Raw genomic sequence first — 18,241 nt, forward strand, 5'->3', positions numbered from 1 at the left:
CCACCCTCACAAAGAAATCCGACTTACATCCAGACCAAATACAGTTCATTATTGATGGTATTCATTTTATATTATCACATAACTATTTCTCATTTGCATCTGACTATTATTTACAGATCAACGGTACGGCCATGGGCACCAGATTCACCCCCAGCTATGCCAATCTGTTCATGGCAGATTGGGAAGACACCACCATCTATCCACAGCTGGGGACGGATCTGGTGTCCTGGCACCGTTATATAGACGACATTTTTTTCATTTGGCACGGCTCTACCACAAACTTAGACCTATTTATTAATTCACTCAACAACAATAATTTAAATCTTAAATTCACCCCCAATACCAGCTCTGTTTCAGTAGAATTCTTGGACCTATTAATCACCACTAGCACTGACAGACTCATCTGTAGCACTTTCCACAAACCAGTAGCCAAAAACGGATTTATTCTTCACACCAGTTGCCACTTACCACAGTGGTTGACCAATGTACCAACAAGTCAGTACCGTAGACTAAAACGCAACTGCACACAGAATGAACAATTCGAACTGGAAGCCGCAACTCTCACACAACAATTCCTAGACAAATTATATCCATCAGAAAATTTGACACAATCATTAGAAAAGGTTAGAAACCTAGACCGAACAACCTTCTTTCTCCAAAAAAGCCCAGAAGCTCAAAATACCACCAATATAGACAACTCCAAACTAATCATCCCATATAATACTCAACACCGCAAAATAGCAAACATTATTAAAAAATATTGGCCTTTACTCCAACAAGATAAAACAATTGGGAGCCTCATCCCTGAGAAACCTCCCATTATATACACAAAGGCCCCCAATCTCGGCATCAAGATAGCCCCCACTATACGTCCCAATCAAAAACGTACCAAACCAGACTCTACTCTGGTTGACTTAAAAGGTTTTTTTAGATGTGGACAATGTCCGAATTGTAAATCCACGAGATTCGACAAGAGAACCGTGACGGTAAAATCTACAGTAAATGATTACACCTTTACTATTAAAGAATTTTTAAACTGTGCCAGTAAGGGGGTTATTTATCTAATTGAATGTCCATGTCATAAACAATACATAGGACGCACGTCACGTGCACTTAAAACACGCATTCTGGAGCATCGATACAACATCAAAAAACAAAATGATAAACACCCCTTATCGGCACATTTTAAATCTGTCCACCAAGGTAACCCTAACCTTTTAAGATATACGGCACTACAACTGATACACAAAGATTGGAGGGGAGGGAATTTTATCGGGAAAATGTCTAGGGCAGAATCTCGCAAGATATTCGAATTTGGGTCACTAGCCCCCAAGGGCTTGAATAATGACCTGGAACTGTTCGGCTTTTTGGAATAAAGATGGGTGAGGTCCCTTTGGACGGCCCGTCGGGGTCTGGCTGTACTATCAGCAGCCTGACGGACCCTTTATCGGGCCCTTGCCTTTATCCACACAACTCGGGTATTTATATCTCCATTGTCTACAACTTTTGTATTCAACCATATCCATATGCCTTATGTACACTATCTAGTCCCTTCTTCTATACTGCAACAGATATACTGACTGTAGGACACTAAGAGTATAGATACTTTTCTTTAGACACCTGGTCTCTAGTAATCCACAATCACCACATTTGCATATTAGGTTTCACCATCACAATTATACTCACAAGCAAAATATATATCCCATTTCACACTACACCAATATTTTAAATATTTGCATTATCATCAATATTTAGACTTTCACATAGTACTCATACTTTTATACAATTGTACACAGATACTATGATTTTATATTTATGGTCAACAATTGGCACACAATGAATTTACTTTATATATCTCAAACATTCCATTCACACAAAAAGACATCACTTAGTAATTCACTCACGTATATTATTGAATACAGGTCTTTTTATTTTATTTTCAATGCATTACACAGCAGACTAAATGTAATTCAAGACAGTCCTATTCATTTAGTACTGAGCTCTACTACTTTCATTCATAAATCTAACACCACTATTTTGTTTTGTTTACTCTGGATCTGATGTCACTAATTGATAGAAGAGGAGTTAAATGTATAAAATACGACACAGTGACCCCCCATTACACTTATTCTTTGCTGCTGAAGAAAGGACTGAGACAGTCCTGAAACGCGTCCAGCGTCCCCTCAATACCTATTGAGACCACCAGTATATTTGCCCTGCTTAAGTCAATAGCAGTCCGATACCGGACAATAAACTGTCAATCACCCGACACCCGGTGAAGGAGACATCCGCACCTCACTGCCACGAGGACGCCACCGGCACATGTACGTGCGCATCCGCAGAACCGCTGCGACAACACCACCCGCAACCCACCATCTACCAACATCACCACTGTGGGAGACGGCCGAGTCTCCGGTGATGCTGCCGCTTACCAAGAGAGCTACTCAGTGCTAATACACTGTAGGATTACACAGCTCATCAGGAGGAGATCGCAGCATCCCCGTGAAGTCCAGCGCATCAGTGTCCGGGAGCGGTGAGATACAAAGTATCATACAAATATGCATATTTACAGTGACTGCACACTAGCTGTTCATGTTGAATATTGTCTACAAATATCAAGTTTATCTTCTACTTAAACGTTGAAGTGCTTAAATAGCCGGACTCATCAGAACGGTTGCTACGGGTTACTAACCTTATGGTTGCCATTGGTTACCACAATACCAGAATCGGTCTATATGAGCAGGACTTTTTTATGAGAGGAGATTATTTACCATAGAAGATGGTCTAAGACTCTCCCACCCAGATCCCTCTCTATATATATGTTTATGGTGGTCTCTATATTCTTATTTTATATCTTTTATAATTTTTTACAAGTATATTTTTATATTTTATATACTGTACTATACATATGCTATAGTTCTTAATAGTTGGTGCTGCGCCTACACAAGGGCCCTGTGAGACGCAGTTGCTGCTATTTACATTTTATCTAATATTCAATTGTCACATTATATACAATCAATAAATTGAAATATTACTTTAAACACAACCTGTCCAGTTGTCTCAAACCCTGAGCCCTAATATATATATTTCTACAGACAAACTACAATCTGACACCTTGGGTATAGGTGTCTAATTAGGCAGCCCGGGTTTATTTGGTGGGTAGTCAGACAAGAGCCTCTCCAACTCTTCTATATAATTTACAAATCTGTTTAACTTTCCGGAGCCAGTTGATATATATATATATATATATATATATAAATAAAAAAAGTTTTTGCCTGGAATACCCCTTTAATGTGCCACCAAACCAACTGTGTGTTCTAATTATACAGTGCTGGGTAGGTACAGGTATTCAAATCAACAAAATGACAACGGGCCCAAATTATGCACCTCTCTACTTTTGTTTTGATGCAGATTACACATTTTCTGTTCATCCAATAAACCTCATCCCACTACTGAAATAATACGGTGTCTTTCAGACACGTGATAGCATAAATGTAAATGTAAATTGCTGATCCAAACACCCAATTATTTAAAAATGAAAATCATGGACATTCTTGGGGGTGCATCACTATACAGCTATATACAGTCATGGCCGTAAATGTTGGCACCTCTGAAACTTTTCTAGAAAATGAAGTATTTCTCACAGAAAAGGTTTGCAGTAACACATGTTTTGCTATAGACATGTTTATTCCCTTTGTGTGTATTGGAACTAAACCAAAAAAAGGGAGGAAAAAAGCAAATTGGACATAATGTCACCAAACTCCAAAAATGGGCTGGACAAATAACCATCCTATAACCATCAATAAGCTTCTTACACCTCTCAGCCGGAATGTTGGACCACTCTTCCTTTGCAAACTGCTCCAGGTCTCTCTCATTGGAAGGGCGCCTTTTCCCAACAGCAATTTTAAGATCTCTTCACAGGTGTTCAATGGGATTTACATCTGGACTCATTGCTGCCACTTCAGAACTCTCCAGCGCTTTGTTGTCATCCATTTATGGGTGTTTTTTTTATGTATGTTTGGGGTCATTGTCTTGCTGGAAGACCCAAGATCTCGGACACAAACCCAGCTTTCTGACACTGGGCTGTACAGTGCGACCCAAAATCCATTGGTAATTCTCAGATTTCATGATGCCTTGTACACATTCAAGGCACCCAGTGCCAGAGACAGCAAAACAACCCCAAAACATCATTGAACCTCCACCATATTTCACTGTAGATACTGTGTTCTTTTCTTTGTAGGCCTCATTCCATTTTCGGTAAACAGTAGAATGATGTGCTTTACCAAAAAGCTCTATCTTGGTGTCATCTGTCCACAAGACGTTTTCCCAGTAGGATTTTGGCAAAATGTAGTCTTTCTTTTTTATGTCTCTGTGTCAGCAGTAGGGTCCTCCTAGGTCTCCTGCCATAGCGATTCATTTAATTTAAATGTCGATGGATAGTTCGCGCTGACACAGATGCTCCCTGAACCTGCAGAACAGCTTGAATATCTTTGGAACTTGTTTGGGGCTGCTTATCCACCATCTGGACTATCCTGAGTTGACACCTTTCATCAATTTTTCTCTTCCGTCCACGCCCAGGGAGATTAGCTACAGTGCCATGGGTTGCAAACTTCTTGATAATGTTGTGCACTGTGGACAAAGGCAAATCTAGATCTCTGGAGATGGACTTGTAACCTTGAGATTGTTGATATTTTTCCACAATTTTGATTCTCAGACAGTGCTCTTCTCCTCTTTCTGTTTTCCATGCTTAGTGTGGCACACACAGACACACAATACAAAGACTAAGTGAACCTCTCTCCTTTTTATTTGCTTTCAGGTGCGATTTTTATATTGCCCACACCTGTTACTTGCCCCAGGTGAGTTTAAAGGAACATCACATGCTTGAAACAATCTTATTTATCCACAATTTTGAAAGGGTCCCAATAATTTTGTCCAGACCATTTTTGGAGTTTGGTGACATTGGGGGAGATTTATCAAAACCTGTGTAAAGGAAAAGTTGACCAGTTGCCCATAGCAACCAATCAGATCACTGCTTTCATTTTAGAAAGGGCCTCTGAAATACAAAAGAGCGAGCTGATTGGTTGCTATGGGTAACTGGGCAACTTTTTCTCTACGCAGGTTTTGATAAATCTCCCCCATTATGTCCAATTTGCTTTTTTTCCTCCCTTTTTTGGTTTAGTTCCAATACACACAAAGGGAATAAACATGTGTATAGCAAAATGTGTGTTACTGCAATCCTTTTCTGTGAGAAATACTTCATTTTCTAGAAACATTTTAGGGGTGCCAACATTTACGGCCATGACTGTGTGTGTGTGTGTATGTATATATATATATGTATATATATATATATATATATATATATATATATATATATATATATATATACACACACACACACACACACACACACACACACAGACCACTATACAGCTATATGTATATATATATATATATATATATATATATATATATATATATATACCCACACACACAGACAGGTCACTATACAGCCCTATATACAGACAGGTCACCACTATACAGCCCTATATACAGACAGGTCACTATACAGCCCCATATACAGACAGGTCACTATACAGCCCTATATACAGACAGGTCACTATACAGCCCTATATATACAGACAGGTTACTATACAGCCCTATATATACAGACAGATCACTATACAGCCCTATATACAGACAGGTCACTATACAGCCCTATATATACAGACAGGTTACTATACAGCCCTATATATACAGACAGGTTACTATACAGCCCTATATATACAGACAGATCACTATACAGCTCTATATATACAGACAGGTCACTATACAGCCCTATATATACAGACAGATCACTATACAGCCCTATATACAGACAGATCACTATACAGCGCTATATACAGACAGATCACTATACAGCGCTATATACAGACAGATCACTATACAGCTCTATATATACAGACAGATCACTATACAGCCCTATATATACAGACAGATCACTATACAGCTCTATATATACAGACAGATCACTATACATCTCTATATATACAGACAGGTCACTATACATCTCTATATATACAGACAGGTCACTATACATCTCTATATATACAGACAGGTCACTATACATCTCTATATATACAGACAGGTCACTATACATCTCTATATATACAGACAGGTCACTATACAGCTCTATATATACAGACAGGTCACTATACAGCGCTATATATACAGACAGATCACTATACAGCCCTATATATATATATATACAGACAGATCACTATACAGCCCTATATATAGAGACAGATCACTATACAGCCCTATATATAGACAGATCACTATACATCTCTATATATACAGACAGATCACTATACAGCTCTATATATACAGACAGATCACTATATATCTCTATATACACAGACAGATCCCTATACATCTCTATATATATACAGACAGATCCCTATACATCTCTATATATACAGACAGATCACTATACAGCCCTATATATACAGACAGATCCCTATACAGCCCTATATATACAGACAGATCACTATACAGCGCTATATACAGACAGATCACTATACAGCTCTATATATACAGACAGATCACTATACAGCCCTATATATACAGACAGATCACTATACAGCGCTATATATACAGACAGATCACTTTACATCTCTATATATACAGACAGATCACTATACAGCCCTATATATAGACAGATCATTATACAGCCCTATATATATACACAGACAGATCACTTTACATCTCTATATATACAGACAGATCACTATACAGCTCTATATATATACAGACAGATCACTATACAGCTCTATATATACAGACAGATCACTATACAGCTCTATATATACAGACAGATCACTATATATCTCTATATATACAGACAGATCACTATACAGCCCTATATATATATACAGACAGATCACTATACAGCCCTATATATAGAGACAGATCACTATACAGCCCTATATATAGACAGATCACTATACATCTCTATATATACAGACAGATCCCTATACAGCTCTATATATACAGACAGATCACTATACAGCTCTATATATACAGACAGATCACTATACAGCCCTATATATACAGACAGATCACTATACAGCTCTATATATATACAGACAGATCACTATACAGCTCTATATATACAGACAGATCACTATACAGCTCTATATATACAGACAGATCACTATACAGCTCTATATATACAGACAGATCACTATACAGCTCTATATATACAGACAGATCACTATATATCTCTATATACACAGACAGATCCCTATACATCTCTCTCTATATATATATATATACAGACAGATCACTATACATCTCTATATATATACAGACAGATCACTATACATCTATATATATATATATATATATATATATATATATATATATATACAGACAGATCACTATACAGCCCTATATATATATACAGACAGATCACTATACAGCCCTATATATAGAGACAGATCACTATACAGCCCTATATATAGACAGATCACTATACATCTCTATATATACAGACAGATCACTATACAGCTCTATATATACAGACAGATCACTATATATCTCTATATACACAGACAGATCCCTATACATCTCTATATATATACAGACAGATCACTATACAGCTCTATATATAGACAGATCCCTATACATCTCTATATATACAGACAGATCACTATACAGCCCTATATATACAGACAGATCACTATACAGCGCTATATACAGACAGATCACTATACAGCTCTATATATACAGACAGATCACTATACAGCTCTATATATACAGACAGATCACTATACAGCTCTATATATACAGACAGATCACTATACAGCTCTATATATACAGACAGATCCCTATACAGCTCTATATATACAGACATATCCCTATACATCTCTATATATACAGACAGATCCCTATACATCTCTATATATACAGACAGATCACTATACAGCTCTATATATACAGACAGATCACTATACAGCTCTATATATGCAGACAGATCACTATACAGCCCTATATATACAGACAGATCACTATACAGCCCTATATATACAGACAGATCACTATACATCTCTATATATACAGACAGGTCACTATACATCTCTATATATACAGACAGGTCACTATACATCTCTATATATACAGACAGATCCCTATACAGCTCTATATATACAGACATATCCCTATACATCTCTATATATACAGACAGATCCCTATACATCTCTATATATACAGACAGATCACTATACAGCCCTATATATACAGACAGATCACTATACAGCCCTATATATACAGACAGATCACTATACATCTCTATATATACAGACAGGTCACTATACATCTCTATATATACAGACAGGTCACTATACATCTCTATATATACAGACAGATCACTATACAGCGCTATATACAGACAGATCACTATACAGCGCTATATACAGACAGATCACTATACAGCTCTATATATACAGACAGATCACTATACAGCTCTATATATACAGACAGATCACTATACAGCTCTATATATACAGACAGATCACTATACAGCCCTATATATACAGACAGATCACTATACAGCGCTATATATACAGACAGATCACTTTACATCTCTATATATACAGACAGATCACTATACAGCCCTATATATAGACAGATCATTATACAGCCCTATATATATACACAGACAGATCACTTTACATCTCTATATATACAGACAGATCACTATACAGCCCTATATATACAGACAGATCACTATACAGCTCTATATATACAGACAGATCACTATACAGCTCTATATATACAGACAGATCACTATATATCTCTATATACACAGACAGATCCCTATACATCTCTCTCTCTATATATATATATATATATATATATATATATACAGACAGATCACTATACATCTCTATATATATACAGACAGATCACTATACATCTCTCTATATATATATATATATATATATATATATACAGACAGATCACTATACAGCCCTATATATATATATATACAGACAGATCACTATACAGCCCTATATATAGAGACAGATCACTATACAGCCCTATATATAGACAGATCACTATACATCTCTATATATACAGACAGATCCCTATACAGCTCTATATATACAGACAGATCACTATATATCTCTATATACAGACAGATCCCTATACATCTCTATATATATATATATATATATATATACGGACAGATCACTATACATCTCTATATATACAGACAGATCCCTATACATCTCTATATATATACAGACAGATCACTATACATCTCTATATATACAGACAGATCACTATACAGCCCTATATATATATATACAGACAGATCACTATACAGCCCTATATATATATACAGACAGATCACTATACAGCTCTATATATATACAGACAGATCACTATACATCTCTATATATATACAGACAGATCACTATACATCTCTATATATATACAGACAGATCACTATACAGCCCTATATATAGAGACAGATCACTATACAGCCCTATATATACAGACAGATCACTATACAGCTCTATATATACAGACAGATCACTATATATCTCTATATACACAGACAGATCCCTATACATCTCTATATATATATATACAGACAGATCACTATACATCTCTATATACACAGACAGATCCCTATACATCTCTATATATATACAGACAGATCACTATACATCTCTCTCTCTCTCTCTATATATATATATATATATATATATATATATATACAGACAGATCACTATACAGCCCTATATATATATACAGACAGATCACTATACATCTCTATATATATACAGACAGGTCACTATACATCTCTATATATATACAGACAGATCACTATACATCTCTATATATATACAGACAGATCACTATACAGCCCTATATATATATACAGACAGATCACTATACATCTCTATATATATATACAGACAGATCACTATACAGCCCTATATATATATACAGACAGATCACTATACATCTCTATATATATACAGACAGATCACTATACATCTCTATATATATATACAGACAGATCACTATACAGCCCTATATATATATACAGACAGATCACTATACATCTCTATATATATACAGACAGATCACTGACCAGCTCTGCAAAACTCAGCTGCAACACATACTACATGCTGTGTCCTAGTGGACTAAAGCACTTCTGCTGACGTCATGCCCATGTGACTAGCCTCCTGTGTGGGAGGAGCTGTAGTCAGTGTGCACACTGGTTCGTTTCTCTATATCGTCCCCGAGTGTTTGCGTCCTAAGAAAAAGTTCCGGAGAAGAAAAATGCCATAAGAACTGTGCTCTGCTGCCCCCTGCTGTTCAAAATGATGTTAGTCAATAATGAAATGTGTAGAGATTTTCAGAGAATAAAAATATATTAATAGGGTATATGAAGGGGCGTTACTGTTGGAAGGAGTGTGTGCGAGACATTTGGCCCAGGTGCTTGGCACTACTGGCACCAGCAGCAACAATGAAAGCTCCTTTGTATTTGTTAGAAATCACAAATCTTTAAGGCTATGTTAATACTTGTGTATACAGCTATTCTCCCAAATTGCGGTTAAAATAGCCCAATTTTACAGCTATTTATCAGAAATCAATTTGGTACAATTGCACTATTTTATCAGGGATTTTGGAAAACTGGTAAAATTGCTAAATAAACACGTGTGAATACAGCCTAAGGTTTTAGTGGATTAGTATGGACTAATATAAATACTTGCCTATTTTTTCTTAAACTGCATTGTTTATCCTCCTCTAGCTGAACTGCTCCCTCCTCCTTCACCTGAAATGATCCTTTCCGCTCCCATTGAGAATTGAAGATGGCGCTGGAATGTAGCAGAGATAAGGAATGCTACTTTCTAGAAAAGTACGCAGAAGGAGATTTAACCAATAAAGTGCTTTTAACACCCAATTCACACAACCCCTTTTGCAGACGTCACTATGATCTATATAAACCTTCTCTTCCTGGTACAATCTCTTCCTGGTTTAATAAAGAAAGTATCATAGAACTGACAGCTTGTGTTGTACTTTCTAGCGTGCGCACCGCTTCTGATAGAACTAATCCGGAAGGGGGCAGATGTTCACTGGGTACAAACAGGATCTATTTCAAGGTTAGGTTCATGGGGTGTTTTATTGCAAGCACTTTAGTCAGTGTTAAAGCCCTTTTACATGGGCTGAATATAGGGCGAATGAGCGATTGTAATTTTCCCACCAAAAAGGGCCAATGGATCAGCTGATATATGAGCGGATGTGTGCAAAAGAGCTTAATGTGTAAACAAGTGATGTGCAGCCGACAATGATGAGGTGAAGGGCCGCATGACTGAGTCTTGTGCCAACAAGCACTGATCAAAGAGATTGACACTTATTATCTGCAGAAGGGACATGCACAGACATTTTGGGGGGCAAAGACTCAAGTAGGAAAAACGGCACTTCTCATTCTAAAAAAAAAAAGTTTGTAAAAACCTTACATATGTTAACACAACACAATTCCTGAGCTAAGGGACCTCCGGCAGTCTTGTCAGCTGAATGGGGCCAGCATCACCCCACAGAGGTTCCGATCATAGGGCAGGTGCTTATAAAAGGCAGGGGCTCAATCCCCCTTTTGAGTCTATGTGTGCACATCCCTGATCGGCAGCCCATAGGCCTGTGTAAAAGGGCTGCTATGTGTTAATTAGGTACCAAAGTATGCACCTACAGCTCCCAATTTCCCCCCCCCCTCTAAGCCATTACCAAAGGACCGAATATAAAGAGAAATTAACCTTTTTTTGTCAGTGTCTTTATTAAGGAGTTATTAGCTCCGGTTCTCTGCTGCACCACCTGATTGGCAAAGAAATTCGGCAAATCATACTGTGCCTTGTATTTCAAGTTCTCTATCCATTCCTATCAGAGGCTCAATGCGCCTCTCTTGGGAATAAATTGGCAGCACAAAATATGTGATCTGTCCCAAGTCCAGGAAGGACAGGAGCGGGTAGTTGCCTATGCCAGTCATAACCTGCAAGGAGCCAAGAAGAATAATGCAAACTACAGCTCATTCAAATTAGAACTTCTTGCTTTGGTATGGGCCGTGACCAAAAAGTTCAAAGTCTACTTGGCTGCCATAACATTTACTGTCTACGCAGATAATAACTCGTTGGCCCACCTGAACACCGCCAAGTTGGGTGCATTGAACAACATTGGGCTTTAAGATTAGCCAAGTACAGAAGCGGCAACTCGAATGTCAATGCCGATGTACTGTCTCGGATGACCCCCGGCGAAGAACCCCCTGTCGAAGATGTGTGGGAAGACGTGGAGATGCCCCCATTTTATCAATGGTTCGTGAACCAAAATGTTGTGACCACCCTCAGGGATGGCAAACCCAGGTCCAAAAAGGTTAAAGAAGACCTGTACACCTGGAAGACTCTTCAGGACGAAAGTGGGGGATCTGTTGGATTACCTTATGGCGAAAAAGGTACCAACCCGTTTATGCCAGGCCCAGTGTGACTATGAGCTGAAATGCCTGTGGCGACAGAGGAAGCGACTGTTTGTGCAAAAGGGACTGTTTCAGACCGTTACAGGTCCTTAGTCATGGCATGGCCATGCCATGACTTAAGGACCTGTAATGGTCCGAAACGCGTCGGCTTCTGTCCTGATGCAAGTTTGTGTCCGATGATCCTGTAATAAAGTACCTGTGTTTTACCGCATTCAATGCTGAACATTCCTTTGTGAATTTATTGATCCAGCCTGGGGACACTGCCGGCTAGTCCGTACCCTAGTGCTGGAAACACGAGGAAGAGAGCTGTCCTCACACAGTGTCTAAAAGACTGGGTATGAGCCACAAGTTGTTCATCGCAACCAAATCAAGCTGTGTCTAAAAGAAGATCTGCCAGTGCTCCCAGCACCATCTCCTCCATCTGTCGGACCTGTAAGAGAGTACGTTCCAGGTGAGGAGATCCACCCATCTATGGACTTCCCTATGTTTACTTCAAGTCAGCCTGCGGTCTTCTGTGTCTCCCCAGCCTCGAGGTCGGTTCCACCAACGTTAATTTCCACTCCAGCTCCAGTCCTGTCACCTTTTACTCCAGTTAATACACCAGTTTCCAGAGCACCAACTCTGTCACCAGTCTCTCCAGCACCACAGTCAGCGCCTCTGAGTACTGCCAGTCCTGACTCTGTACCAACTCTCCAATTCACTGAGGAAACAGTTCCAGCTGTACCAAGAGCTCCAGAAGACAACAGTGTTCCAGACTCTCCAGAAGTAGTGTTGTGTAGGTCCCCACGGTCAACCCAAGGTCAAGTTCCAGCAAGGTACCGAGATTAATTTCTTACATAAAGTTATGTACCACACATAGCCAACTGATGCAAAATTAAATAGTCTATATACATGTACATAATTAAATTAGGGCTGTAGCATAAACTGTAGTCCTAGTCCACAGATCCAAATTTCTATAGTAAATATGTCTAATGTTTTTCTCATGTCCAAGTGACCAGGATACTTTACTGGCCAGAAGGTATTCCCGATAGCTATACAAAACACGTACTGTGACAGAGATAACCAAATGTCAAAGTAACACTAATGTCTAGAGTAATATGTATAGAGTTCTGGGGGGACCCCAGTAGCCAAGGCATGGGCGTCAAGGGGGACTTCACTTAAGAGGGGGAGTTTGTGGTGGCCCAGTAGAGCATGGTATTACCCGTACCTTCCCTGTCCTGTCAGGCAGTGTCCCTCCGTGTCCCAAGGGACCCTGTAGTGTTTCCCCCATTGTAAATATGTTATGCATTATGCTGTGTATTGTACCTTTAACAAGTTATACCATGTCATTTGTTACCCAGAAGGTACCAGTGACCAGCTGACCCCAAGAGTGACCTATGGACTCCCTGCTAGTCTCCCCCATATAAGCCCTGGGTGGAGCTAAGAGCTCTTTGTGCTGAGGTCCAGAGCAGGCGAGCTGTCTCAGTGTGTGTGTCCGGAGCATTGGAGGACTCAAGTCAAGTCCTGCAGCCACAAGTCAAGTACAAATAGGCTAAAGTCACCGTCCTGTCAGGTCCAAGTCAGTCAAGTCAAGTCATCTGTCTACCCAGCGTGGCCTGCACTAAATTCTCCCATCCAACTACAAGTCCCAGCAAGCTTGTGAGGTCTCTGTGTCACTGGTCAGCTCCTTGGGCCCTGGCTGTACTGCATAGCCTGTACCATCTGTCTACCGTTGTCCGTAACTTGGCGTTGGTGTCTTCATTGTCCCCTTGCCTAGCCCAGGATCCAGCGGTACACCTTCGGGTGGTTATAGGCTAAACAAGGGGTTAATGCCATCTGCCCCTAGGGTAACAACATCTGCCCTGCATCACACCCCGCCATACCACATAATGTTTATATATTTTTAATCATATAGTGCATATAGCGGACTTATTATTCCTTTGGTGACTGTGTGCTGTAATCTTCTCTAGTTTATTTGTATTGTGATTTGTACTGCAGATATAAATGTAACTAAATAATTGAATACAGCATCAAATCTGCAACAGATTCTGAACAGAGTGTACTCTTAGGCTATGTTTACACAGCGGAATTTCCGTGCAGAATTATGTGGAAGCAGTGGCGTAGCGTGGGGGGTGCAGGGGGGGCCGGCCGCACCGGGTGCAACATCTGGGGGGGCGCACTCGCAGCTCTCTGCCCCTGCCTGGCTCACTCACTCTCTCTGCAGGGCTGGCTGTGAGAATCCGATCCGCTGGGACGCCGCACACTGTGAAGGGGGGGGGGGGGGGAGGGGGCAGGCGTGCGGTGCGGTGGGTGCGAAGAGAGAGCGAGGGACTATCTGGGGGAGGGACAGTGCAGCGGCCGCCCAGCGCAGCGCTGAGCGCGGGAGAGAAGCACACCAGACCAGCCCAGGCAGCAGCAAGAAGAAGCTGGCAGCGGCGGCAGGCAGGTGACACAGGCCAGAGAGGAGAGAGGGAGCCAGTGGTGACAGACGCTGCAGGAGGAAAACCTAGGAGGACCTGGAGGAGAAAACCTAGCCTGCTGACTGCTGTGATCGGGTCCGGACAGCCGGTGAAAAAAAAAGGTAGGAGTCACGAATGACAGGAGTCAGGACTGACTGGAGTAGTACTGGGCTCAGTGGGCTGGCTGTGTAGTGCTAGCAGAACATCTCCAAAACTGAAGTTTCTTTAGGATGTTCCCGGTCTGCAGGTCAAGACTGGCATGTTGAGCTGACCAGATGGATTGAAGTTTGGTTGGTTCAACAGTGACGAGACAGATTTCGATCCATATGTAGCTGCTCCAGCTCAACATAAGTTGATGTAAGCCAGTGGGTCTAGCAACCTTTCATTTATTTATCAGTATTTTCATAACAAACAATACATGTGCTTAGGGGGTAAGGGTTTCTTTAACTAATCTAGTTGGAAGAGACTCGAGTGCTAAAATCCACGGGTTAGGGGGCGCAAATTGCTTGCCTTGCCCCGGGTGCTGACAACCCGCGCTACGCCGCTGTGTGGAAGAATTTTGCTGGAAACTCTGCCAATATTTACTGCCCACTTAAATGGCATTTCGCTGTCCCATTCACACAGCGAAATTTCTGCGGCTGCAATTCCGACGAGAAATTCAGCATTCCTCCAAATGTAAAAACCTGTCTTTAATTTTGCGGAATTCCTCTGTTGACTCATTTCTGCCCCGTATCTGGATTTGTGAACGGACCTAAAACCGTTGTATACTACGGTTTTAGCTCCAATCAGAAAACCGGATACGGTTCGAAAATTAGCTGACCGGAGTCAAACGGTGACTCCGGTCGGCTCATTAAAGGCAATGGATGGGACTTCTAATCACTAAGGCAGTGTTTCCCAACCAGGGTGCCTACATGTGTTGTAAAACTACAACTCCCAGCATGCCCGGATGCTGGGAGTTGTAGTTTTGCAACAGCTGGAGGCACCCTGGTTGGGAAAAACCCTGCACTAAGGGGATCTTGAAACAACAATTTCATATTTGACTGGTAGAAGCTGCTCCTCTTACATCCAGAACAGATATAGCATTGATCTTAATCTCCCAACTTGAGTTGTGCCTAAATGAGTATTTACTCCAGATCTGCACTCACTATTCTGCTGATGGACTCCCCACATAATAAATTATTACATACACAGCAATGAAGCCTGCAGGGAAACACTTGACTCTACAAAAAAAAAAAAAAAAAAAAAACAATTCTGAATATCTTTAGCTGACACTAGAGGGAGCTATCTGCATACGAATTTTGGTAAACACAATTGCACTCCTGCTGTCTGAATTTGTATGCGGTGATCACCATCTAGTGGTAAGTTTCCGGTACTGCCATGACGTTGTTCAAAATACATAGGAAATAGAGGCTGAAAATTGCACGCAGGATAAGGGTTAGTGCAAACTGAGACAATTCTATGCATTAAAATCCGCACGATTTTATAAAACCTTTTTTTTTCTTAAGTGCATCATGATTTTCTTTATTTATTTATAATAAGAGACCTGTCACTTTTTCTAAGCGGTATCCAAGCTTTAATAAAAGGCATAATGGAAATCCACATTACATGGCTAGACTACACACTAGAAAAAAAAGCCGCCCCGACAAATCCACCTTAAAATCCGCAACAGAATACGCCATGCGGATTGTCATCGCGGTTTTCCCTAGTGTGTTCACAGCCTTATACTGCAGATGTCGTATCTAGTAACCTGTAGACTGGCCTGAGAGATGTAGTACCGAAAGACTACCAGCAGGGGTCGCCGGAGGTCTCGCGAGACAAGACGTGTTACCTCCGTGTATGGAAGACACAACAAAAGTAAATCCCAGTATAACCCTCCCCGAGCAGTCATCATGGCGGCAGAGCCGCCGCCGCCTCTGCCGCTTCTCGGCCGGGATAAGGAGGTGACAGCGGCCCAGCTGAAGGGCGAGCTGAGCCGGCGGACGGAGCGGAGCCGGGAGCGGCTGAACGAGCTGCTGGACCGGGTGCTGTGCGCGGAGCGGCCGGCGGGGGAGGCGCTGGACTGGTGCCGGTCACTGCTGGCCGGAGGGGACAAGTTCGAGGACTTCTGCCAGGCGGTGCGGAGCTATGACAACGCCACCCTGTGCGGCCTGGTGTGGACCGCCAACTTCGTGGCCTATCGGTGCCGGACGTGCGGCATCTCCCCGTGCATGTCCCTGTGCGCAGAGTGCTTCAACCAGGGCGAACACGCCGGCCATGACTTCAACATGTTCCGCAGCCAGGCCGGGGGGGCGTGTGACTGCGGGGACGGCAATGTCATGCGGGAGAGCGGGTGAGTGTCACTGCATGTCACCGGGGACTACAACTCCCAGCACAGTCACTGCATGTCACCGGGGACTACAACTCCCAGCACAGTCACTGCCTGTCACCGGGGACTACAACTCCCAGCACAGTCACTGCATGTCACCGGGGACTACAACTCCCAGCACAGTCACTGCATGTCACCGGGGACTACAACTCCCAGCACAGTCACTGCATGTCACCGGGGACTACAACTCCCAGCACAGTCACTGCGTGTCACCGGGGACTACAACTCCCAGCACAGTCACTGCGTGTCACCGGGGACTACAACTCCCAGCACAGTCACTGCGTGTCACCGGGGACTACAACTCCCAGCACAGTCACTGCATGTCACCGGGGACTACAACTCCCAGCACAGTCACTGCGTGTCACCGGGGACTACAACTCCCAGCACAGTCACTGCGTGTCACCGGGGACTACAACTCCCAGCACAGTCACTGCATGTCACCGGGGACTACAACTCCCAGCACAGTCACTGCCTGTCACCGGGGACTACAACTCCCAGCACAGGCACTGCGTGTCACCGGGGACTACAACTCCCAGCACAGTCACTGCCTGTCACCGGGGACTACAACACCCAGCACAGGCACTGCGTGTCACCGGGGACTACAACACCCAGCACAGGCACTGCGTGTCACCGGGGACTACAATTCCCAGCACAGGCACTGCGTGTCACCGGGGACTACAACTCCCAGCACAGTCACTGCCTGTCACCGGGGACTACAACACCCAGCACAGTCACTGCCTGTCACCGGGGACTCCAACTCCCAGCACAGTCACTGCCTGTCACCGGGGACTCCAACTCCCAGCACAGTCACTGCGTGTCACCGGGGACTCCAACTCCCAGCACAGTCACTGCGTGTCACCGGGGACTCCAACTCCCAGCACAGTCACTGCGTGTCAC

General features: G+C 42.0%; 2 protein-coding genes across 5 annotated transcripts in view; one reads left to right on the top strand and one right to left on the bottom strand.

Annotated features, from left to right (window-relative positions):
* Positions 1 to 10,925, bottom strand: part of METTL5 (methyltransferase 5, N6-adenosine) — a 33,930-nt gene extending 23,005 nt beyond the window's left edge. Inside the window, exon 1 of one of the 3 annotated variants that reach the window (XM_056534018.1) lies at positions 10,794 to 10,925. The gene's annotated coding sequence lies outside the window, so the exon portion shown is untranslated. Of the gene's footprint in view, positions 1 to 10,168; positions 10,306 to 10,793 lie in introns of those variants that run through there. The other 2 variants (XM_056534017.1, XM_056534019.1) reach the window with 2 other exon arrangements.
* A 5,860-nt stretch (positions 10,926 to 16,785) lies between these two features.
* UBR3 (ubiquitin protein ligase E3 component n-recognin 3) overlaps positions 16,786 to 18,241 on the top strand; it is a 220,988-nt gene continuing 219,532 nt past the window's right edge. For both annotated transcript variants that reach the window (XM_056533968.1, XM_056533969.1), the window contains exon 1: positions 16,786 to 17,308. In XM_056533968.1, the coding sequence (XP_056389943.1) occupies positions 16,869 to 17,308 (440 nt within the window). In that variant the 5' untranslated portion in view covers positions 16,786 to 16,868. The remainder of the gene's footprint in view (positions 17,309 to 18,241) is intronic.

This window comes from Hyla sarda, chromosome 8 (genome assembly GCF_029499605.1).
Source record: "Hyla sarda isolate aHylSar1 chromosome 8, aHylSar1.hap1, whole genome shotgun sequence".
NCBI classification, from domain to species: domain Eukaryota; kingdom Metazoa; phylum Chordata; class Amphibia; order Anura; family Hylidae; genus Hyla; species Hyla sarda.